This window comes from Rhinolophus hipposideros (assembly GCF_964194185.1).
Source record: "Rhinolophus hipposideros genome assembly, chromosome: 11".
NCBI lineage: Eukaryota > Metazoa > Chordata > Mammalia > Chiroptera > Rhinolophidae > Rhinolophus > Rhinolophus hipposideros.
The window spans coordinates 78,455,850-78,481,167 of record NC_138057.1 but is presented as its reverse complement, the minus strand read 5'-3'; the positions used below and the strand labels follow the sequence as shown (position 1 = coordinate 78,481,167).

General features: G+C 51.5%; 1 protein-coding gene across 1 annotated transcript in view; it reads right to left on the bottom strand.

Annotated features, from left to right (window-relative positions):
* Positions 1-1,780: 1,780 nt before the first annotated feature.
* Positions 1,781-25,318, bottom strand: part of NCS1 (neuronal calcium sensor 1) — a 48,698-nt gene continuing 25,160 nt past the window's right edge. The window contains exons 3-8 of the mRNA XM_081067685.1: positions 17,473-17,611; positions 16,101-16,179; positions 14,684-14,772; positions 14,249-14,326; positions 12,212-12,328; positions 1,781-6,114 (exon numbers count right to left, since the gene is read on the bottom strand). Coding sequence (XP_080923811.1) covers positions 12,230-12,328; positions 14,249-14,326; positions 14,684-14,772; positions 16,101-16,179; positions 17,473-17,611 — 484 coding nt within the window. The 3' untranslated portion in view covers positions 1,781-6,114; positions 12,212-12,229. The remainder of the gene's footprint in view (positions 6,115-12,211; positions 12,329-14,248; positions 14,327-14,683; positions 14,773-16,100; positions 16,180-17,472; positions 17,612-25,318) is intronic.

Sequence of the window (25,318 nt, the reverse complement as noted above, 5' to 3'; positions counted from 1 at the left end):
AGTCCCTTAGTATTTGAAATACCCTACTCAGGAATCTGCTCTCCAAATCTGCTCTCCGAAGGGGTCACATTAGCATTTTAAATAGATATTAAAATCTACTCTACAGAGTTTGTTCATTAGCAAAAGGATGTAGAAATCATTTTCATAGAAGTGTGAGGTGATGCAGATAAATGGTTGGCTGAAAAGATTTGGGGGAGCTCGGTGTGTTTGCACCAACAGGAAATAGAGCTCAGCAACCTGAGGCGTTCGGAGCTGTGCTCTGGGGCAGGGCCCCTGGTTCCTGGTCCCTCCACTCCTTGGACAGACAGGTACAGGTGTATGACTGCTTTCATACCTGCTTGCTAGTAAATATTTGGACATTTGGCAGAATGAGACCTGCGTTTGTTGTTACTTTCCATCTGGTGGCAAGGTTGTTGGAGGGAGTGGGGGTGGACCATTTCCTGCCTCTAATTAAGGTCCACATTTTTACCAGGAAACCCTGTTAGTTAGAACACATGCCCAGTGTCAGGTGGTGTTGCTGGCTGGGAAATAAATCTGATTCTGGACCCTGTGCCCCTAACTACTATCCCACACTGCCTTCCCACATTGCCTTTGATTCACCTCTGGGTGTCTCAGCCTTGCCAGAGTGAGTGCCCAGCATGGCCATAGAGGAGGCCATCTTTGCACCCCTTTTTCAGTGGCTGCTTTGGCCCTGAAGTGGAGTTGGGCTCCCCAGCTTTGTCTCACAGATAGTGGTGTTGGGCTGACAATGCCTTTCGTGAAACTAACTCAGAAACATGACTCGTTTGTGTAGGTGGTGGCTCTTTCTAACGTTGGCCGCTTGATCTCATCAACCTACACATTCACATGTCTGTCAATAGAGTAATATATTTCTAACCGGCAGTTACGCCCTTGAGGTGACATTGCCTTTTCTTGTTCTCCAAATTAATGTTTCTTCAGCAAGCTCCGGGAAGCAGGGGCCATACCTCCTCTCCCCAAACACCCAGCACAGGGCAGGGCCCCTGCGTACTGAGCAAACCCGTGGTTACTTGACTACAGGGGACAGAGGAGGCCCCACCAAGATCCCAGGTTCCAGGCCCATGAGACCGTGGTAGAGGGCAGCCACACGGACTGCTGAGTCATGGGTGCCTTTCTGAGAGCTCCCACAGGAGCTACTCGACTACCCTCCTCTCTCCCAATGCACCCCTCCACGTGGTGAGAAATGAATCTCTGGGTCGCCAGAGCCTGGTGCATCACGAGCGCAAGTCACATCCAGGTAAATGAATGGTTAGCCTGAACCCTGGGCCAATAGAGACAGGTCTCCTCTTTAGGACCCAGCTGGACATCCTGCAGGGCAAACAGCCCCCCAGATGTCCTCAAACTATGGTCCCCAGACCAGCAGCTCTGGCGATGAGGCAGGCGGGCTGGGTGTTAACAAGTCTACGGGTGACGCTGATGCACTCTGAGAACCACTGGTCCAGACCAATTTGTTTTCAAACATGTTTAAACCTTTATACAAACCCTTTCAAGACTCGGAATAGATGAAGCAGGCAGGAATGGAGATGCTAGGAGTGATACATGGGGTGGGGGCTCACCCTGCTCAACTCTTGGGCTCCCAGAAGCCCTCCTTGACATTTTCTGGTCAAATCATGATGCCAAAGGCTCTCTTTGCAAATTACTTCTTGGGGAAACTGGGCAGACAACACCCAAAGCAAGAGAAAGGGTGTCACAAGAGGAAGGAAAACCTAAAATGAAATGAAAAAAACAGAAACAGACAAAGCAACAGGTCCACACAAGGGAGGCAAGGACAAGTCAGGAAGCGTGTTTAATTGGTGTGACGTGGACAACATACAGAGGAACACGAGGAGGCCTGGGCATGCTACGTGGCCCGTCCACCCCAGGGCCTCGCCCTGCCCCTGCTGCACCACCAGGGCAAGGGCCTGCCCCTTCCCCGGAGACACACACCAGCAGATTCAGACAGGACAGCACCCCAAGAAGAGGCTCAGAGGGAGCTGGGGAGGCAAACAGAAAGAAAACAACTACAGACGGGAAGCACTGCTTTTTTTTTTTTTGTAAGTTACCCAAATTCCTTTCCAAAGTTGAGGCTCGTGGTGGGGGCATCAAGACAATTCAGGCCCCTGCACTAGCTTTTCACTGCTGTGAGGTGCTTTGATGACTGTGCTCATGTCTGTTCCCCACAACGCCCCAGTGAGGTGAGCTGACAGACTCTCACTTCCGTCTGAGGGGTGGAGAAACCGACTCCCATCGAGCAGAAGTGACTTTCCCAGAGTCCCAGGAAAGCTGGTCACTGAGTCAGAGTAGGAGCGAGTGGCCCTCCCTGGGGTCATGGGCCACTGCAAACATGGAGAAAATGACCATGGACAGCTTGGGGGAGAGGGGATTGCATTCTGCACTTGTCCCAGTCCTAGAGCATAGACAGAGCCTGAGCCTAGATGCCAAGACAGAGATGGGACCAGCTGTTTATTCAACAAAAGCCTTTTATTCATTCAAAAGTCAACCATTGGGTTTATTCTGCAGATATTTAAAAAAAGTGAAGGGCAATGCTTCTCATCACAGTGCCCTTATGCTAATTAACTTGCTATCCCTGGGGGACACCTAGAAGAGGGGCATCTGGAAAACACGCTGGCACTAAGGTGGGGCTGGAGGCCCAGGGCCTGGGTGAGATCACCCCCTCCTGCCCTCTGGAATCACCGCTTTGGCCTGTGGGGTCCCCCAAATGCCTATGCAACTCAGTGCCACCAGGGAGCGCTCCCACATTCCCTTGAATCCCTTAAAAGCTGAAGCTGCGGTGGGAACAGGGTAGCTCTCCATCCCTGGGCATGGGACTTTCTTCAGGGAGAGGCTGCCTCATATCTGGGAACCCAGGCACCGCAATCTCTTCCCCCACACAGAGCGAGAAGAGACGATGTCCCCGAAAGTCCAAATGTGCCTGTCATCTAGGAAATTGGCTGTCAAACTGAAAAGCGTTTCAGGGGAAGAGAGGAACGCAACGTTTGCATTGATGTCACTCTCTAAAAGTTGACTGGTTAAACACTGCAAATTCGTGACATTCTCCTAAGTACCATCAACACAGAGTGGGGAGAGCTGCTGTGAGAAGAGGCCAGGGCTGCTGCAGCCAGCTGCCCGAGGCTGGACCCTGCTCCTGGGCCCGGAAGCAAGGACTGGCAGAGGGAGTAAGAGCCTGGCTTCCAGCTAGGCTGGGGTCCTGAAAGCAACATCTCTTGGAGCTGGGCCTCCAGTGGAAAAGGGTGCTGGGGAGAGGGGCCACGGGCTGCTCTGGGTTCCCAGGGTGCCACAGCTAGAGGCCTGGTGAGAGGAAGGGACAGAACTGTCTCTTCCTGGCAACCTTGGGTACAAATGACCAGTGTCCAGCATGCTGCCAGGAAGAAGGGTGGCCTTTCTGGCAGCTCTGAGCTGTCTCAGGGCATGGACCCAAGGTGTGCCTGAGGCATGGGTCCACGGTACCGCTTACTAAGGCCAAAAGCCACATCCATTGCTCCAAACCAAAAGGCCAAACCACCTCCCTAGAAGGTGGGAGAATGCTTTGATGCTCTCCAGTTGTCTAGGGATGGATGTGTCATCTGGAAGGGTCCATATGCTTAACCTTGGGTAAAGCTCAGCCACAGTCCATTTCCCGTGATGCCTCCAGGACAAGCTGCACAATAGCATCCTTCCCACTGGACAACAGACGCAATCAAGGCTGAGGCACAGGCCAGAGAAGCAATCTGACCCGGGACGGGCCCCACTCTCCTCCCCTCAAACCTCAAGTTGCCAAGTTCATCTCCTTCCCTAGGGTCCTAGGTCAGAACCAGGTGAAGGATTTGGTGGTGAGTCCTGGACCCCCTGGGCCAGTGGCCTGAGCAGAAAGGTGACCACAGGGGCCTCAAGGAGCCCAGCCTTCCAAGTCACCTATGAAAATGGAACTCCTCCTCCCATCCCCACAAGATCTGGGGGCTTACAGTGGAGGCCAGTGTAGCCAAAAGGCCTGTTAATGCAAGAAGGGTGAGTTTTGGGGTGGCTGAGCATTCCAGCCAACAGGAAGACCACAGCCCCACACTGGCAGAGCCGCTCTCGTGGAGGGCATCCTCTGGCCGAGGGTCTGTTGCCTGAGGGTTAATTAGCAGAAGCTCTGGCCGCCTGGAAAAGTGCAAAGTAGAGACCAAGGACAATGCAAAGCGGGAACTAAGGCCCAGCATTTCTGCTTCTAGGGCTGGGATAGCAGGGAGGACAGGCTGTTGGCTTTTGCAAAGAAGCGGCAGGGATTCTAGACTCAGGCCTGGCCCTACAGTCTGGGAGGCTCCTCACCCCAGAAGCCTTCTCTGAATGAGGACTAGTTCTGGGCCAAAAAGACAGCTCAGGAGTCCAGGAGGGACCAGGAATCACTGCAGGAAGAGACGGGAGTGTCATCTGAGCCCACACACCACGACCAGTGGCGGCCATGGCCCCGAAGACTTGTGCCAAGAGACAAAATAGTGATTCAGACGCTCCCCGTGTCTTCTGGGGTCTGGCACACTTAGCCACAGACCACAGAATCACAAAATGCAGGAAACTCAGACTCCGAAGTACACAGGGTCAGCATGGAGGGGACTTTCCACATCGAACAGCCAGGTATCCTGGCTCTGCCAACGGGGTAGTTGGGGCCTGGAGAGGGCAGGGGCTGGCCCACATTCTCAGAGCCAGAGCCAGCCTCCTAAGCCAGGCTCCTTACCTCTGGTCCAAGATCGGCTGACTTTCCGGGTGGTGGTTCTGGGGCCACCCTGTCTCAGGAGCAGGCAGAGCAAAAAGCTTCCTGTGAGCGCATGTGGGCCACAGGCCCGAGGAACGGCCATCACCTGAACGGGATGGCCTGTACCCGTCTCCCCCGCCCTCCCAGCATCAGGCTAAGAGGGTGCAGGGGAAAAAGAGGCCAGTGGCCCCTGGACCAGGCAGACAGGAAGGCAGGAAAGCAGGTGGGAGAATACTGAGAGACGATTTTCAAAACCCCCAAGGAGGGAGAAGGGGCCATGACTTTTGCTTCCTTGCTGGGAAAGACTCCCCTCCGGCTCCCCACTCTTTCCTCATGTACCCAACTCCCTTCCTGGTTCCTAGGCCCAGGACAAGCCCCTCTATTCTCCATGCCGCTACAACTACCAAAACAGGAGCTGAGAAACCAAAAGCTGTCCCGTTCGTCCTCAGAAGAGATGTTATGGACCGAGAGGAGGACACAGGACGGGGCAGAGAAAAGGGATTCAAGGAGACATTTGGGCTGGAGGGAACAGTGCATTAGCCAGTTAAGAAACCCACCTTACCCTTTTCCAAACATCAAGCACAGTAACTGAAAAAAAACAAAATAGTTTTTTTGGCTTCTTGGCCACTGCCGGCCGCCATCGTCCCAAGCGCATGGGCAGGTGGGCGAGGGCTGCACATGTAAACGGTGGGCCCCACATCCCTGGAAGCTTTGGACACAGAGGCAGCAGCAACAGTTAATGACCAATAAATAAAAGGTATCAGTTATATATGTATAAAAAAAACACCTCACTTTCCCCACAAAAAGCACAATACTGTTATCACAAAAATCATCATAATCAATCCCCCGGCCACGCAGGTGGGTTGCTGCTCGAGGATGGGACGACAAGTGACGTTAATCAGGCAGCCTTCTGACACCTGAGCCCACCCGTGGTCAGGCCATGACTTCCGTGACCTCTGGCAGAGTTCTTTGAGGTCCCCGAGGCCTTCTCCCCATCTGTCAGTCCGAATCTTCTAGAACAGAAGGTAGCTTTTTTTTTTCTTTTTCAATGTCTGTTTGAAATAAAAAACAAAAGCACACACGCAGGAGAGCAGGAGGGACCGAGAGGCTGCCTGCGAAGCAGCTGAGTCCTTGGTTTTTGCAGAGGGCTGAAGCCTTTTCCTTCTCGTGTTGTTGTTTTCCAGACAGCAGAGGTTGTTGGCAACTGGAGCCAATGGCTTCAGGAGGTGGGTGGGTGCAGGGTGGGTGGGGGAGGAGAGCTGGGCCTCACGGGTGGAGGGCAGCCCGGCTGGGTGTGGATGCGGAGAAAGGCTGGGTGGACACAGGAGGATGGCGTCGGGGCTGAGGTGGCCTCATGGCACGGGAGGAGGTGAGTAGTTCCCAGGCATCTGAAAGACACAAGGAGGTGAGGTGCGTTCAGGGCTGGCTGCCAGGGACACGCACACAGAGCTGAAGAGAGAGCCAACGAGAGGACACGGTGGTGTGATGTGTCAGGAAGCCTAAAACCGCACACCCTCCGACTCACCCATTTGGTGCTTCATATTTACCCTTAAGAAGGAAATAGCACGTGTCCTATAGTATCAACTGTAACGGCAAGATTAAAAGGGAGGGAGCCAGCTCAGTGTCCTCACTCAGGGGCCTGGTTGGATAAAGGAGGACGTCGCCGTAAGATGAAACCGTTTGCAACCAGGAAGAACAAGGAGAAATAGCCAAGGAGATACCAACAGCACTAGCCATCGGGAGTGCAAATCAAAACCACAACGAGATACCACCCCACTAGGATGGTCACCAAAAACCTGGACAAGAACAAGTTTTGGCAAGGGGGGAGAACAATGAGAACGCTTGTCCATCGCTGCTGGGAACTTAAAATGAGGCGGCTGCTGTGGGACAGAGTTTGGCAGTTCCTCAAACTCAAACTTAAGAGTTACCCTATGACCCAGCAATTCCACCCGTAGGGAATCTACCCAAAGAAATTGAAAATAGGGACTCAAACAAACCCACGTACAGCCGTGCTCACAGCAGCGCTATTCACAACAGCCAAAAAAGGCAAACAACCCGGGTGGGCACCAATGGATGATGGATAAACAAAATGGGGTCTATCCACACAATGGAACATTATTCAGCCCTACAAAGGGATGAAGTACTGACACGCTACAACATGGAAGAACCTTGAGGACACTGGGCTGAGTGAAAGGAGCCAGACACAAAGGCCGCATATTATATGATTCTATTTACATCAAATGTACAGAAGAGGCAGATTAGTGTTTGCCAGGGGCGTGGGGGGTGGGGATGGGGGAAAACTGCTTAATGAGTACGGAGTTTTATTTTGGAGTGATGCAAATATTTTAGAACTAGATAGAGGCGGTGGTTACACAACATTGTGAATGTACAAAACGCCACTGAATTGTTCACTGAAATGGTTCATTTGATGTTCTGTGAATTTCACTTCAGTAAATTTTTTCTAAAAAGCAGCATCGGGACAGTCCCACTGCACTGCCCACAGATCCTTCCCATAACCTGCTCCATACCTGTGTTAATAAAGCAAATGTCCCTGTCCCCACCCTTTGGACAGGGTTCGGTGTCTGACCCAAAAGGGGCCGTTTTCCTGCTGTGTGTGAGGCCACCTGAAAACATTCTCTGGGCCCATCAGAACCTATGTGGAGGGGGCCCTGCAGGAGTCAGAAGGCCCCACAGGACCAGGGCTGGGGTGGCCATCATTAGTGCAGGTGTGATAGGAGAGAAGCCAGAGCCCCCGAGGGAGAGGCCAGTGTCCTCTCGCATTCCGGTTCCCCGTGCCAACCCCGGAGGCTTGGCTAAGGTTTCAATCACATTTGTAGCCTTCTGCAGCGACCTGTGAACCCTTGGGATTTTCAGTATTGTATCAGCTGGTTAAAACCGCCAACATGATGAAACTCACTGAATGAATTTAAATCCAGAAATTCGTAATTTATATATATATAAATTATATAAATATATATAAATTGTATATATATAATATATATATATTTGTATATGTAAATTGTATATATAGATATATAATTGTATATATATATGAATACATATATACATACACATACTTTTTTTTCAAGCTTCATTAGTCACCTCTAAAGGATGTTAGAAAGCCAACTCATTTTGAAAACTGAGAAAGAATCAAGTATCTACCCTGCCTTTCCTATTAAAAACTAGGACTCAGGGTAACCAAATAGTTGATACAGGGAAGTCTGCCTTTGTAGAAGTGATCCCGCTAACAGTAAAGAAGGAAAGACAGCATAAGGATGTCACCATTTGGCACCATCTGTGAATGAATGAATGAATGAATGAATGAATGAATGAATCGCAGAGGTGCCCATCATTGGCTGTTGACATCGACATACATCACATGCTGCCTGGTGGTATTCTTGCCAAAAGTGGATCACGTTGAATGCCCATCAAGCCTGTCGATGTATCTGCCCATTTCCAGGAAGAACAGGGAACAGAAGAGCATGTAAACACCATCATGGGATATAATCAGCAAACCCCATACCACAGAAATGCTACAGAATGTGTTTCTGGGCAAACATGAAGAAAAAAAAAGGAAGGGGAAATTTTACAGATTACAGTAAACTTAAGAGACCTATTAACCAATTGCAATACGTGGACTTTATTGAGATTCTGATTCCAATAAGCAAAGTGGGGGAAAAAAAAAGGGAGATAACAGGAAACTGCAATTTACCAATGGAAGATTGGAAAATAGTAAGGAATTAATATTGGTTTTGGGGATCTAATGATTTTTCTAAAGAACCGTTCTTTTAAAAGTACATTTTGAAATATTTATGTATGAAATGATATGATGTCTTGAATTTGCTTCAAAATAACCCAGTGTGGGGGTGGATGTAGGAGGGTAGAGATGGTACAAGATTGGCTGTGAATTGCTGATTCTGAAGCTGGGTGATAGGTACATGGTGTTACACTATGCTCTCTACCATTATGTGTGACTGACTCCGTGATAAACAATTTTTTAACCCACTCCCAAATTTCCAACGACCTGAGGGTCCCACACCACAGGACTGGTTAAATTATGGCCCAGCTACATAACAGAATCCTATGCGGTTACTAAAAATGATGGTCTCAAACAACATTTACTGATGTAGAAAATATGAATGATTTCAGTTCCTGAATAATTTAGTGAATTCTATAACAGTAATTTATCTAAGGAATTTGAGAAGGCAAATAAATCACAAAAATGATACAACGCAAAAGGAATATAATTACTTTCTAGTAAGCTCTAGGAAACGACTTAGGAAAAGAGGAGGGCAATTTTGGGGAAGAGCTATAGAAAGGTGGATCTTGTCACTCCGAAAAGCTTGTCATGGAAATAAAGTGACACCTTTTTGGTTGACATGTTGCTGGTAAGGGTAAGATATATGTCTTCACAAATCGTGATAAGGAAAGCCAGGGCGGGCCCGACAAGATGCGAACTTTAAGCCAGCTAGGGTAAAACACACTAAAAATATCTTTTCTTTGTGTTGAGTCTCCAAAGGAAAAAAACAAATGTTTCCTATACGTAAGCTGTTTATTTAAAAAAAAAAGCCAACAATATATGGTTATGAGCTCATTGTTGCTGAGCAAAAAATAATTATACACACACACACAGAGAAAACTGAGAAAAAATAGAGTGATTCAAAAATAATTCCACACTTTAAGTAAATTAATTACACTGTACAACTTTTTCTTGGGGGTGGACACATCAAGAACCCATGTTTGTGTCACTTTTTCACACCGCCTGGAGGAAAGGAAGCAGTGTATCATAGGACAGTTGCCAACGAGACTACGGGTGGTAATTCACGACAGGGGACTCTGAAAAATTAGACAGTGGATCAGTGTGCACTGTGGGACTCAGAGCTGCAGACTGTTTCCAAGATTTATACACAGAAATACCTGTGATTGTTCCTTTACAAATTGGTATGATTATATGTTCCTATGTGACCTAGTTACTGAGTATTAAGTTTTTGTAATTGTTCAATTCTTTTCGAATCACTCTGGACACAAGTGTTCACAGGTTATATTTGCATTATATATGAAGGTTTTTTTTAAAATAAACTTTTTATTAAGGTTTTCTTTTTTAGACATATTTTCTAATGTCCTTTCAATGAAAAAGGATTCATTGTGTAAAATAATAATGGAAGTTTCAATAGAGTGTAGGTCTCCTAAATAAAATATTAGCAAATCAAATCTGATGACACATAAAAAGGACAATGCATTGTGGCAAAATGAAGTTTACTGTAGGAATGCAAGGGTGGCTTGGCATTCAAAAATCAATGTAATTTATCTATCACATTATCAACAAAAAGGGGAGAAAAATCATATGAGCATCTTGACAGATGTAGGAAAAAACTGATAAAATTCAACACTATTCATGGTTTTTTAAAACAAATAACTCCTAGCGAACTAGAAAAGGAAACCATCTAAATCTGATAAAATCTATATACAAACACCTATTGCAAACATCCTAACTAATGGTAAATTCTTGAAAGCTTTCTTCCAAGACCAAAAGTGAAACATTCAAGAATGTTCACATTCACTACTCTTATGTGACATCGCATTGGCGAGGCCCAACCCGTGGAACGAATCAGGAACAAGAAACAAACAGCAGAAGGATAGGAAAGGAAGAAATAAAATGTAGACAATCCAAAAGAATCTAAGGCGGACTCTGAGATTTAATAAATGAATTTAGCAGGATCATGAATATATATAATCAATAAACAAAAACCAACTGAATTTCTATAAGCCAGAAATAAATGAAAAATATAATTTTACAGCTTCTGTTTATAATACCACCAAAAATATCGAATACGTAGGAATAAATCTATCAAAAGATATGAAAGACCGTTTGGCTGAAAGCATTACAATGTTATAGAGAAAAAATTATAAGACCTAAATAGAGAGATATATACCACTTTCATGGATTGCAACACTCAACATTATACAGATGCCAGTTCTCCCCCAAATTAAACTGTAGATTCAAACTTCATTCCCAATCAAAATCCCAGCATGTGTATGTGTGTAGAAATTTATAAGTTGACTCTAAAATTCATATAAAAATGCAGACAGCCTAAAGTAGTCAAAGCATTCTTGAAAAAGAAATGATGGACATGGCCTCCAAGATTAGGTTATAAAAAGACTGTGGCTTTCATTTTGGGTTCTCTCTCTCTCCCTGTCCTGAAAAGCTCACCAGCCCCACGTAGAAGCCACGTGGCAAGGGATTGAAGCTGCCAAACCAAATGAGAGAGCACGGAAGTGGGTACCCCCAGCCAAGCCTTCCCATGAAACTGCAGCCCTGGCCAACAGCTGATGATTATCCCAGTTTACCTAAGACTGAGGGGTTTCCCAGGACAGGGGACTTTCAGCGCTAAATCTGGGACAGTCCTGGGCAAACTGGGATGATGGATCCCCCTGCTTGACTGCAGCCATATGAGACACCTAGTACCAAGGCACCCAGCTGAGCTGAGCCCTGATGTTTGTTCTTTTCAGCTGCTGTTTCAAGGTACCACAGGACGCAGCACGAGATACCTGACCTAGCACTTCACTAATGGAGATATTAAAGTGGATGGGGCACATTAGTGCCCGGCTTTCGTGCTCATTAGAGAAATGCGACTTCAAATGCCAACGTGGGATCATGACACACCTACCAAAATGGCTAAAATTGAAAAGATGGAGAATATCCAGTGTTGACAAGGATGTGGAGCAACTCGCACTCTCGTGCACCACTAGTGGGAGTCTGGAACAGTCCAGGCACTTTGGAAGCTTTGTGGTCAGATCTGCTACAGCTGAACGGACACGTATCCTATGTCACAGTAATTCTACTCTCAGGCGAATGCCAGCAGAATTCACCATCTGTCCACCAGAAGACATGCACAGAGTACTTATGGCTGGACAGGACCTCGGAGGGGACGGGTCATTCCCGGCTTTCCCTCGCAGCCAACACAGAGGACGTTAACAAAGAAGAGGCAGAATAGAAGGAGGAGAGGACGAGAAAGAAAAAAGGCAGCCAGATCTCTACCAGCAGCACAGGCCCCTGGGGGCACCTACCATGCTGCACGTACAGCAAATCCGACTGGATGAAAAAAGAAGCCACAGGTGAGCTACTGATTCAGTGAGCCAGGAACTCAGGTCTTTGGCCGCTCAGAGAAGGGATGAGGAACCCCTGCTTTCCCAGGCCCCTGGTGCCTGAGAATTGTGATTTTCTTTTTTTTTTTTTAACTGTTTTCTATCCAGGGAAACTTCTTTTTAAGCAAACTCGCAGGCTGAATCTGGGAATACCAAAATGACACAAGTAGAGGGGCTCTGGCTGATTTGAAGGCCCTGCCCCCTAAGCCTCCCCCCAACTGCTATGCCCCCACTGGGCAGACTCCAAGTTGGATACGTACTTATCTGCCAACCCTAGGTGTCCTGTGGCTGGGTTTCCTCCATCCCCCCACTCCAGACCCCAAGTCCCCCTTTACTCACCGCATCTCTAGGTCTGGACTATACCAGCCCGTCGTAGAGGGACAGCGCCTGCACGATGGAAGGGTCTGCCTTGGACCCCTCCTGGAACTCCTGCAGTGTCAGCTTCCCGTCAGCATTCTGTAAGCAGAGAGAGGTGGCTTAAAGTGGAGGGACAACCAACCTCCTCGGACAGGGGCCTCTGGCCTGGCCCCTGGCCCAGGGCTGGTCCCAAGAGAGCTTCCAACGTTAGGTCAGGGGGAGGCAAGGCAGCTTACTAGGTAGGAAGAATCAGGCATGAGATGGGCCGGGCACTTCCTGGCCGGGTGACCTGGGCATATGGCCTCCCGCTCTGGGCCTGTTTCCTCATGTGGGAACTGGAGATAATCTGCATGGCCTCCTCAGGGCACTGCGGTAAGCACTCTACGAGATCAAGCTATGCAAAGTGCTCTGCGACTCGAGGCTTCCTATAAATCCAGAGTTTTCACTGCTACTAATCCCCTCAGTGGAGGTTAATCCCAAGGGCTAAGAGCCTATGCATTTCTCTGGGGTCACTTTTGGAAGGGCATTTAAATGGTTCCTGGAGCAGTCTACACTGGACCCTGGCAGACCTGGGAGGAGGTGGGCAAAGTTCACACAAAGGGACTTCATTGGGTCTCTTGGGTGGTCTGGAAGGGTGGTCTGGGCCAGAATCCCTTCCCCTGGAGCATCTCTCCAGGAGACCTGTGAGAGCCAAAGAAAAAGGCCTTGGGGACTACCCATCCACCTCCAGCACCCAGCGGGGAAGCATGACAAGGGGCCCAACCAGCACAGCAGGCCATCCTCCTGGCTCGTCCACCATACACCCCCACATGCTAAGTGCACATGCTGAGCTCATAGGATCTCACAGCCACCCAAAGAAGAAGTGCTGCTCTTATCCCCATTTTACCGGTGAGGAAACCGAGGCTCAGTCAGGGCCCCAAGACTGGTAACTGGGGAAGCCAGAATTCACACCCAGTCTGACTCCAGGGTGGGGTTGGTTTTCCAAAATAAGGAAGGTATGGATCTGGGGACATAAAATGAGTGAATGGCCTTGGCACTAAATTACATCAAACCACCCTGTGGGGAAGTGAGGCCTGTGCTCCACACTGTGTGGACACATCTTCTGTTTTTTACCAAGAGACCAGGGCTGTCTGAGCCCACATGCCTTGACCGCCCCTCTGACATCTCCCATTTTTAATTAAGGAAGTGCAGCCTCAGGCTCAAAGCTTTCAGGGTCAGTGCTTGTATCCAGCCAGAACATAATACTCAGCCCGATGGCACTGTAATTTGTATTCTTTTACTTAAAACAAAGTTGTCTCAGGTTAAAAAAAATTTTTTTTGATACAAAGGATTTCTTAATCTGGGGTCTGTGTAGACTTCAGCAGGTTTGTGAACTTGGGGAAAAACGAGGTCTTCCTTTTTACTAACCTCTAACTGAAATTTAGCTTTTCCTTCCGATGAAGAAGGTGACAATCCCCAACGAACCATCAGTGCCCGTGACCTCGTCAACCATGGGGACCACAGGTACTTTCATAACACATAACGGCTGCTGCATACATCACATCCACAGATCAACACTCAGAAAACATGGGGTGGTTATACCCTGTGTTACGTCTTATTTTTTAATGTGTTCATAAAGAGGCTCCCATTATCCTCCACCACAAATTCTTTTGAAAAAAACATTTTGATAGCTGTATTCCAAAATAATTAGCTTCCTTCATCACCCTATGGATTTATTTGATACACTTAAAACCATTATTCTGATAATAATGCCAAGGGGGTCCATGGCAAAAAATAAAAAAGGTTAAGAATCTTAGTTGATAAAAGTGTCGGGCAAACTTACTTAAAACTCTGGATGTTCGATGGCAATGGCTGCCGACTGGACCTGTGGACATCTCACCAGGCTGCGCTGCCTGCCTGAGCCAGGCCCACAGGTGATCAGTGACGCCTATGGGGAGGGGTCCCTGCCTGCTAGGACCCAGGGCCTGGCCCCCACACCTCACCTCCCTGGTTACGGCCCAGCCTCACCCCCAATCTCACCTTGTCCATCATGGCAAAGATCCGGTCCACCCTCTTCTCAGGGGTGTTCTCCTCCTCCGGGAGCTCCACGGTGTTCCCCTGCCGGGGACAGACAAGGTGGGGGCTGGACTCCTGGCTTTGGGTTTTTAGCCAAAAATTTGTCCCCCGGTCTGGGCTGGTTCCAGATGGAGACTGCCTCTCCCTCCCAACGCCTCACAATCTGTGCCACTCTGCTCTGGAACATCCACCCACCCCAGCCCCACAATCACCCCAGACACCACCTGCCTCCTAAGATGGAAATGTGCAGAGTGACCCCAAACAGTGACCCTCACCTGGCCAACTGTCAGCCCAGGCAGGAGAGCGGCTGCGCGGGGGTGGCTCCTCCCAGCCAGGCTGGGTCACTAAATTGGATGCCGCTCCTGTCACCCCCTACCCCATGGGACCCAGGCCTCTCACCACCATCTGGTAAATAGCGTCCACAATATCCAGCATCTCGTTCCTGGTGATGTAGCCATCGTTATCCAAGTCATAGAGCTTGAAGGCCCCTGTAATCAGGCAGCCAGGGTGCAGTCAGCCTGGGCCCAGGGCGGGAGGCTCTGCCACTCCCCTCCTGCCCGCTGTACCTCAATACGCACTCACAATCAACAGCCCATCACTGATCAATCGGGTCAACAGATACCGTGTTTCCCCGAAACTAAGCCCCAGTTAAGATCATCAGCCAGACAGATGCATTTAGTATCTTATAATGATGTTCCAGAAGATGACATGACTGCATTGGAATAAAGGTAGATTGTTGTACATGAAAAAAATAAGACATCCCCTGAAAATACACCCTAATGCGTCTTTTGGAGCAAAACTCAATATGAGACCCGGTCTTATTTTCGGGGAAACATGGTGTGTACATGAGGACAGACCTGGATGGGTGTGCACGCACCATTTCAACTAGGGTTATGAAAAAAAATAAACTAAAAATAAAAAGGAGAGGGCATTGGCGAGAGCTGAGGCCTCAGAGGCTAGAGTTGAGAGAAGGAGGATTCTGGCCCAGGAGGAATTCCAGTGCCGCCCCTCCTGTCCCATGCTCCAGCGTCTGCCTCCTCTCAGCCCACTCCCTTTCCACAGTTAAGCCATATCCCTATGGTCAACTTAGAAAATATGAGCTCTGGCCCAACTGTCTTCATCTTCTCCCCAGCTTTCCTTCCATGCAGGCACTGGCCTACACGGCCTCCCCTCTGTAGCTTTCTCTCGTCCAGTCCTCCTCAGGGCCTCGCACATGCTGTTCCCCTGCCGGGAATCCTCTTCTCACCTTCCTACTCCGGCCAGCTCTCTCCTGACTCATTCCAGGGTCGGTTCCTCTCCTGTCAGCTCACACCTCCCTCCTTCTTCCTGTCTCAATTGCAGTTTCATGGGATTTTTTAAAATGTCCCCATGCTAGACAGCCATGAGAGCAGGTACCTATCTGATTCCCCCAAGGACTCCTGGCTTTCTGCCCAGCACTGACATGTGGCCATGTTTGGTCAATATCTATTGGGTGAATGAGTGAATAAGTGAATGAAAGAGGTCAGTCATCAAAACAACGGCCTCCTGAGTAGTGACCCAGCCCTGGATTTGGGTCTTTTCACTCCCAGCTGCTGTGCCAGTGGTCCCATGTCCACACCTGCTGGACGTCCCCTTTGCTCCTGTCCCATCAGTCTACCCCACCTAGGGAAGCTGTGTTCCTCTTGCATGGCCACCTCCGGGAACCCTCCTCTGACCCGGAAAGACACACAGACGTCTGTGCCACTCTCTCAGCCCTGGACAGATAGCCTGGCCCAGTTCTGTGGCCTCCCTCTGACATGGAACCACCCGGCAGCTGCCCCCTGGAGGGAGGACTTACACCGTAGCTTCTCGTCCAGCGTTCCCCTCGAGGTCACCGACAGTGCCTGGATGAACTCAGAGAACTCGATCCTCCCGTCCTGGCAGGAGAAAGGGGTGGGGGACATCCATCAGCACCGGGCCACCTGATCAGGCCAAATCTTGGGCAGGTGGTAGTGGGGAGCAGCAGACAGTTACCAGGGCAGACAGACAACCAAACGGAAAGGGCAGGAGTAAAGGGATGAGGGACAGGACCAGGAAGGGGCCAGGGGAAGGGAGTAGGATTAGAAATGGGACAGGTGGGGCAGGAGTTGGGGAGAAGGGGTGAGGCTAAAGCGAGAGCCCTGCGCCACATCTGATGGGAGAAAAAGCCAGAAGGCACCACCAACACACATGCTCCCTCTCTGGGCCAGAGCCACCGAGCAATCCCCTTTCCCCTTGACCTAGAACCACAGGCTCAGCGGCTCTTAAAGAGCACAGGGCTCTAGACTGTTTAACTCTGTTTTGCAAACAAGGAAACTGAGGCCCGGAGAGGGCAGAACTCTCCCCAGGGCCAGGCAGTGGAACTGTCAGCCTGGGGGCACCTGGGGAGAAAGCCAGGCCATGACGGAACTAACAACCTGCGCGCCCAAGGGCAGGGAGTGTGGAGACAAGTTACAGTAAATCCACCGTGACTACAAGGGAGCCAGGAAAACGCTGGCGTGGGACAGAGTCCGGAGGACTACGGACGCCCATGTGCCAGCTGTTGGCGTGGCCTTCACTAAGAGGGGATACACGCGACAACACGGGCAAGGCTTGATACGTGATGCTCAGTGAAAGAAGCCAGGCCCAAAAGATCCCATACTGTCTGATTCTCAGAACCTCAGTTTCTTCCTCTGCAAAACGGGGCTATTAAAAGGACATACCCCACAGGTAGTTGAAAGGCCTCACGAAAAGTAACCCACGCAGAGGACTTACTACACAATAAATGTTCAATAAATGCCGGTTATGATCATAAATCCCATCATAATCGTAATTTGCATTTGGCGCTTGTAAGAAAAAGGTCAAGGCATACATATGCGTGAATAAACGTGTGTGGTGCATGTGTCATGCATGTGTGAGCATGTGCATTGCATACACACGTGCATTCGTGTGCACTGTGAGGGCGTGTGTTTGTGTATGTGTGTGCCTATGTGTGCACTGTGTGCATGTGCCTGGTATATGTGTGCACACACTTGCATGTCTGTAATGTGTGCATATGTGTGTGCACACGTGCATGTGTTCCTTCTGCAGGAGGGAACATCGGCAGGAAAGAGTGGGTGTGGAGACGCTGCGGGTGCCCGCAGGAGCTGAGCAGGCGGCTGCAGGAGGGAGGGGCTCTGGGCCGGCGCAGGCCTTGTCAATCTCCAGCTCACCTTGTTTTCGTCAAAGACGTTGAAAACGAACGTGGCGAACTTGGTAGGGTCTCCAAATGGGAAGAATTGCTTGTAGATCTTCTGGAAGCCGGCTGCATCCAGCTGCCCGCTGGGGCAGTCCTTGATGAAGCCTTTGTACCTGAAGTGGCAGACCAGGTGAGGGAGGCTAAACGAGAGGCCACCACCACCCACCTGCCAGGAGCTCCTGCCCAGCCCCCTGAAGGCTGTGAATCGCTGTCCAAAGAGACAGTGCCACACGGGGATCTGGGCGCAAACCTGGCCATCACAGGCTTGGGCCCATCCCACCTCTGCCTCTCGGTAGCTGTGGCAGGTGACGGTACCTCTCTGAGCCTCATCTGTACAAGGAGGTTGGAGTCGCATGAGAATGAACTCCGACACCGTGCACAGAACACGTGGCCACGTGGCCCCAGGCTCCACACAGAGGGGCTGAAACAAAACGCACCCCAACAACGGCCCTGGAGCCTCACTCTCACACAAAGCACTTTCGCCTCCCCCACCTTCTCCACTGAGCTGCCATACGGGGCCGGCAGCTGGCTCGCCTCCCACACGCCTGCACCCCCAATATGCCTCTGTTCCCAAGAACTGTGTAAACAGATACTGGGGCAGTGCAGTGAACTTGGAGGGACCCTGGTTGGTTCCAAATGGGCTTTTCCACCCTGTATTCCTGGTGTCCAGCACTGGGACCCTCCAGATACCCAGCTGACAGCTGCATGGCTTTGCAGCTCAGACCCTGGCTCTGCCATTTCCTAGCTGTGCAACCCCGGGCAAGTGGCCTCAGCTCTCTGAGCCTCAGTCTCCTCATTCATAAAGAGGGACAATTATCACTAGTTGGGATCGAGTAAGATGGTACATGTAGTGTACTTGGCACAGGCTGGAGATAAGGAATAACCAATAGCAGGACCTTTAGTGTTAGGAACTGAAGTGTGTTGTTTTAAACCAATCTGCACGTTGGCTCCTGTGCGTAGCTTAGCACTTCCAACTGGGACGTACATTCCTCTGAGGACGACCCCCAGCACAAATGAAACCAGAGAGAAGGATCAGCTGTTACCAGTGACAGCTGTCACCTCTCTGGGCCACTCTGTGCTGGGAACTTTGCAGACCTCACTCCATGGAATAATACATAACAGCTAGGTACTACAATGAAGCCCACTGTATGCATGAAGAAACTGAGGCTCCGAGAGGGAAGATTTGCAAGTTCCCACAGCCCACACGGGAGCTGAGCCCACAGGAAGCTCGAAGACGAAGAGCTGTGATGCTCAGAGACACCGGATCGCTGAAGACTGTCCCACCTGTCCCACCGTCCTCTGCTCTAACAGAGACACCTGAGAAGATTCCACTCTCCCCTCTCGCGTGCGAGGATTCTGGGAGTATTGCGCCTACAGTTGCCGGTGGTGCCATGGCTGGGGTCCACAACAGAGGAAGGTATGGAGAAGCCACCACTCCCCACCCATGGGAGAACAATTTAGGAACCTGGGATGGGTGCTGGATGCATGAGGACCCAAAGGGACATGCAGGGCACCAAAGGACAGGACCTCAGGGATTCTGCAGCCTAAACGATGGAGGTCAGGGGTCAAAAAGCAAACAAGACCTTTCCTAACATGTCAGCTGATCCTGAGGGCTGAGGGGTGCCAGGGTGAGGGAGAGGCTGGGAGGAGAGGCGATGGAGTGGGGTGTGGAACTTCCTCCTTGGGGTCACACTACTGTCCTGACAGTGCCCATAGCCAACCTGAGGTCATGAAACAGGCCAGGCCCATGCGCCCCTCTTCGCCCTCCCCCATCCCAGGCACCTTGAGGGGCCAGAGCCCAGGCAGGCGGGTCCTGGCTCAGTAACCAGAGTCACAGGCTGATCTCACCCTCTGTCTGGAGCTTTGTGACAAACAGTCAAGTGACAACAGCCCCTTGCCAGGTACCGAGCTAAGCCTCTGGATGGTTCCTCATGCGGTCGCCACCTCCGTGCAGTGGGTACAGGGATCCCATTTCACACATGAAGGCACGAGGCACAGGTCGTGTGCTCCTCCCACAGCAGCCCCCCTCCAGGTCCTGCCCTTAAAGCCTTCTTCCCAGCTACGTGCCTCCAGCTCAAATCTCCACAGCTGGGCCAGGACAGAGCCAAGGGAAGGAGGGCTTCGGAGACAAGACCTGGTCCGTGACCCTAGGCGTCCAGGCCAGGACGGGTCCCTGGGCAGGAGGGCGGGACATGCCTGGCACCAGGATTTGGTGGATCCATGTGGGGGCACTCTCCACAGTCAGCAGACGGTTCTGGATGCCAGGATAGGGGCCGTTATTACCTCCGTGCTCCCCAGAGCTCCTTTCTCCACAATGAATGTGTGTGATTGATGATGCTAAAAGATTATGGAAAGCAGTAAAGAGGAAACAAAAGGTGCCCAAAAGGCTTCTCCTGGACCATCCCTGCAGGCAGCTCACAGGGGCCGACTCGGGAGGGGAAAATGTGCACTCAGCATCAGCGGGAGCTGTCAGCACTGTGAGCAGCTGTGGTGGGCTGACAGTGGGGGCCCTGAAGCACTAGTGGGGGTGCGCAGGTGCAGGGAGGCAGCCCCAGGGGGAGCCTTGGGGGGTCCTGTCTGGTTAGCCCTGCAGAATCTGTCACTGGCACTGTGGGACCCCGGTGCCCTTCAATGTCCTTAGCAGGGGCCCCGGGAAGCCCATCCCACTGGGCAATGCCCATTAGGGCTTGGTCCACCATCCTCTTGACAACCGCCCCCATAGTTCACAACAAGCCATACCTTCTAGAACTTGCCATGCCATGTCTAACCTCCAGACCTTTGGACCTGCAGGTCCCTCTGCCTGCAAAATACATCTCCTCCTCTGTGTCGGGCTAATCCACTCATCCGCCGCATCCAGGCTTAGATGTTGCTTCCTCCAGGAAGTCGTCCCAGGCCGCCCAGAGATCGCATGGCTCCTCACTTCCACAGCCCGTGGACGTCCCCAGCACAGTACGGACCCATTCTGTAGCACGTTTGCCTCCAGGCTGTGTCCCCCACCTAAATGTGAGCTCCCTGACTCCATGGTGCCCCAGGGTCTGGCATCGGGTCTGGCATATAACAGAGGCTGAGTAAATGTTTGTCCAGGGAACTGAATGAATGAATGAACAAATGAACGAACGAACAAACTTCCAGGCAGGGACAGAGAGAGCATGGGTCCAGCTGTGCTACGTCTTCTTCTGCGCCCCAGGGACCCTGCCCAGAACTGAGAGCTCCCTGCAGATGGTTAGACAACCACTGATGTGCTCCGCCCTCCATGGATTGAAGAGGCAGAGAGACTGGCCCAAGGTCATGCAGCAAGTTAGCTGCAGAAACAGGCTGAGGCCCAGGGCTCTGGCCTCCCAGGCTCCCCGCTCCTCGCCTGCCCCTGTGGGAGCCGGGCTGCACTGTCCTGGCGTCAGTACATGCATAATGCACCTGCTCCCAAATATTGCGTACCCCACTGTTCATCATCAGGAGGTGGGGGGCACCCCGCCTCGCTGGAGCAGGGGGGAGGCCTGAGCTGTCCCAGACACCCCAGTGCCTCGGGGCCCCTAATTTGCCCTGCAAGCCATCACAGCTCGGAGGCCAGGATTTCATGCCTCGAGCTACCTGTTCCTGAGGTTTAACCCATCCCGCACTGGCTGGCTGAGTCGGGACACCCCACACCAGACACACACCCTACTTCCGGCACCTGAGAGAGCTACTGCCTCCTAATGAAGTTCACACCCGGAAATTTCTTCCCCAGGACAACTGAGACGTGACTGCATCCCCACCCCCGCCAGGCCTCAGGTTCCAACAGGCCGGCCCCTCCCTCTCTTCTTCAGACTTGCTGCCGCCAGGGCACCTGCTCCCTGCCGGATGCGCCCAGGAGACAAGGCTTGTGCTCCAGGCCTGGCCCTGCCTGTCTTCCTGTGAGAGGGACCCAGAATGTCCCTCAATTTTCCAGTTGGTAAAATAAGTGGTTTAGACTAGATCAGGGTCCCTCCATCCAGCACCATTGACATTTGGGCCTGGGTGGCACTTAGGGGGTGGGGGGCTGACCTGTACATTGCAGGGTGTTTAGCAGCACCCCAGTCTCCACCCGCTAGGTGCTAGTACCACCGCTCCCCCAAGTTGTGACAACCAAAAGTGTCCCCAGACATTGCCAAATATCCCCTGGGGGCAGAACCACTCCAGTTGAGAACCACTGGACTAGGTGGTCTCTGGGGACCCCCACAAACTTGGGCAGGGAGTGGGGTTGTCTACCACAGGTGTCTGCCTTTCCAGTGGTCTGTGATTCTGAATAACAGCTGTTAGGGACCTACTGAGAGCCGGGCAGGGGCTATGTGCTTTCCAGGCATGATTTCACCAAATTGTCTCAACAAGCCCAGGAGGCAAGGACTACTATGCCCATTGTACAGATGGGGAAACTGAGGCTGAGGACGGTTAAGTCTCCCCCTGGCTCAGCGCCCTCACACGGCTATTTCTTCTGCTCGACCCACTCTTTCCCTCCTTCTCACCTAGCTGACTCCTGCTTACCCTTTCATTCCTGGCCCCAGAGCATCTCCCTTAGAGAAGACCCTGGTCCCCCCAGAGTAAGTCACGCTCCAGTACACACCCCCACAGCACCATGTCCCCAGGCTGGGCCTTAGCGGTGCCTCGTACAGCTATGCCTGGAGAATGACTGGCATGACCTGTGTGACGAGGGATCGGTGAGTGTAATGTATGCTCCATCGAGGCGGAGACCACGTCTCCCCGTTCACCCCTGAGCCTGCAGGGCCCACCACTGCGCACAGCACATAGTAGGTACTCAGTAAATGTCAAACTGAGTCACACAGCTAGCAAATGCAGTGGCCAGAACTGGAGCCCCTCCCACCACCTCTGTGCCGGGTGCCGGATGGGGAAAGAGGGCCAGGCTGCGGCACCCTCCAGTCTCTGTGGCGGCCGAGTCGCTGAGGCCCGAAGCCCTTGGTGAGCCTGCTTTTGCAGTACCTTCAGCTTGATTCCAGACCCAAGGTGGACGTGACAATAGTCCTAATATTGCCGCTGGCACAAATCGGGCCCGGGAGCGGGGGAAAGACACAAAAAGAATCCTGTTACCACAGTTTGCACTGCTAACTGGTAACCTGGGGTGATCAGCATTGTCAGGATTTCAGGGTGGGGTTTTGGGGGCCAGCCCCAGAATCTCCAGGCACCACAGAGGACAAATGGCCCTGGTGTCCACCACACGGGCTCCACTGTGACAAGCCACCCAGGAGGGCACCCACTTCAGACAAGCACTTCAAGTGTGCTATAGAAAGGAGGGGGGAAGGGATCTCATTATTATTATTGTTCTTATTCTCATCATCAATCTCCATGCTTACTGTTTCACTGGCTGTATTGAACGTGCAGGAATTCTGCAATATGAAAAAGGGGTTTAATTTTTTAAAGTTTAAAAACCTGAAATAGAAGGGCTCAAGCTTCTGAATCACACCTGGCTTGATCCCAGCACCATTCTTGACCTGTGTGGGACCCTGGGCAGGTGACTTCACACTCTGAGCCTCAGTTTCCTCCTCTGTGAGGTGGGAACCAACACAGCACCTGCCTTTCAGGCCTGAATGGGCCTTGACAAATGGTAGCAGTACTGCGGACAACAAAGGGTGTCCTGCACACCTACCCTCCGCCAGGTGCTGGAGCCCAAGACGCCACGGTCAGCCCACCCCCGCCGCCCTGTCCTGCCAGTTGTCCAAGGAGGGCGCTCCAGCTCACTGTCCAGAGGCCCAGCTCTGGCCCCAGGAAGTCCTTCATAAAACCTGACCTCCTGGTACACAGGGAGGCTTTTCGGGGGTCTGCCAGAACCCCAGGACCCCGTCTCCACCCAACCCCTCAGGCTGAGGCATTGATAGGGCAGCCATCCCTCACACAACCTGTTCAACAGCAGGGGTCTTAACTCTCTGGGGACCAGAGACCCCTTGGGCAATTGGAGAAGCTACAGGACTGAATGTGGGACATGGGCACTGCCCAGGAGCAGCGCCCATGATTTCCAGCTCATGGCTGCAGGCTTTTGATACGGCTGATTGTGTTTGGGGACTGGCTCTCTGAGACAGAGTGGAAACGAGAAAAGAAAACCCTGGACTTAACAACTGCATTCTTACTCTTCTTGAAAAGGGAAGGGAAGAAGAAATCTGTCATTTTACAAAAACACTGAAGGCTGAATGCCACTTAAGAAACACTCTCGACTCGACACTGGGCTTCCTCCCAATGGGCCTCCCAGCCCCCTTTCGCCCCCAGTGTGCTAGCCTGTGTCCCCCAACAAATTCCAGGTACCTCATGTTCCTCAATCCCTGCTGCCCCCAGCACGTGGCACTGGCCTGGCACATAGTAGGTGCTCAGTAAAAATTTACTGAACTAACAAACCAACAAATGAATAAACGAGTGAATGAACAAATGAATGACAGTAAATGAATGAATGAACGAATGAACGAATGCTCGCCCTGACACATGGGTCCAATTCTGGCTCAGCTTCTCATTCTCGGGTCCCCAAAGGCCTCAGCCTCCTAGACTTCCCAGAATTCACTGCCCTCTGTTCCCACAGAACTCTCTCCTCTGAGACCCAGCCTGGAGCAAGCTTGCATCACTTTCCGTGCCAATTTTCCTCAGTGCTCTCCGCAGTGTAAAAGGTGGGCACTAAATAGATAGATGGATAAATAAGAAGGCTTAACAACCAGCTACCATCAACCAAATGAGGCTGGGACCGCCTCAGTGCGACTTTGGAATTGTTCTATTATCTTTGCCAACAGCTCCCTTTCCGTAGCATTCCCACCAGAGCTCCCTGGAGATCTGACTTCAGACGATCCTGGAGGAGGAGGGTTCCAAACATGCAGGAAGATCATGCCGCCTCCTTTCTCCTCTCCCCGCCCCCTTTCTCCCCTGCCTTCAGCTTTGTGGGGTTTCCCAGAGCCAGAGCCTGGGCCAGAGAGAAGGAATAAACTGGACTCAGACTCCCCCCGGGCGCGCGCGCGCACACACACACACACACACACACAGAGCTGTGTGACTGGGACACGTGTCCCTGCCTCTCTGGGCCTCAGTTTCTTCATCTGTAAAATGGGGGCTGCCTCTAGACTTTCCTGGCAGCCTTGTTCTAAGTCTTAGCACAGTGCCCGGCCCACAGGAGACACCCGTGGATGTTACGGAGCGGCTGCTTCCAAGGAGGATGGTCCAGGACTGACAGCTGGCCCTGTTGAGGTGGCTGCAGGAGTCCTCCTGCCTCCACTCACTATTTTTGTAACAATACTACTAGGTTATCTGGTTGCTATAAAAGTAATAACAGCATTACAGAAAAATTGGAAGATAGAAAATACAAGTAGGAAAAAAGTACCCATAGCCCACGATGGTATCGCCACCCAACACCCATGACTGCCGCTGCCATTTTTCATCATAGAATTGTTCTGGGGGTCCCGCGTGTGCTCTGTGGCTTCCACTCAGGGTCCCGTTCTCTTCGTCCTCCAGGTGATTCCGATCTTCACAGTTCCATCTGGGGGCCTGGGACCTGCTGCTAATCAGCCCCCATTGTGGGTCCTGATCTTCCACGCTGTAACTCGGGCTCAGGGTGGGAACTGAGATGGTCAAGAGCAAGGGGTCGGCGGGCGGGGTCCCAGGCTGGCTGCGGACCTGACACTGGCCCCACCTCTCTAAGCCTACAGCCTCCTCCATCTGCTAAACGCAGACAACTGCAACAGCAGCCTAGAGCTGGGAACAGCGGAGACAATGCCGTGTGGTCTCCAGCGTGAAGCCTGGTGTGAGGTGAGTGTCTAGTTGGTGCTGTGACCTGGCCTGAGCTCCTGACAACCTGGGATTGGGCTCTCCCGGGGAACCTGGGT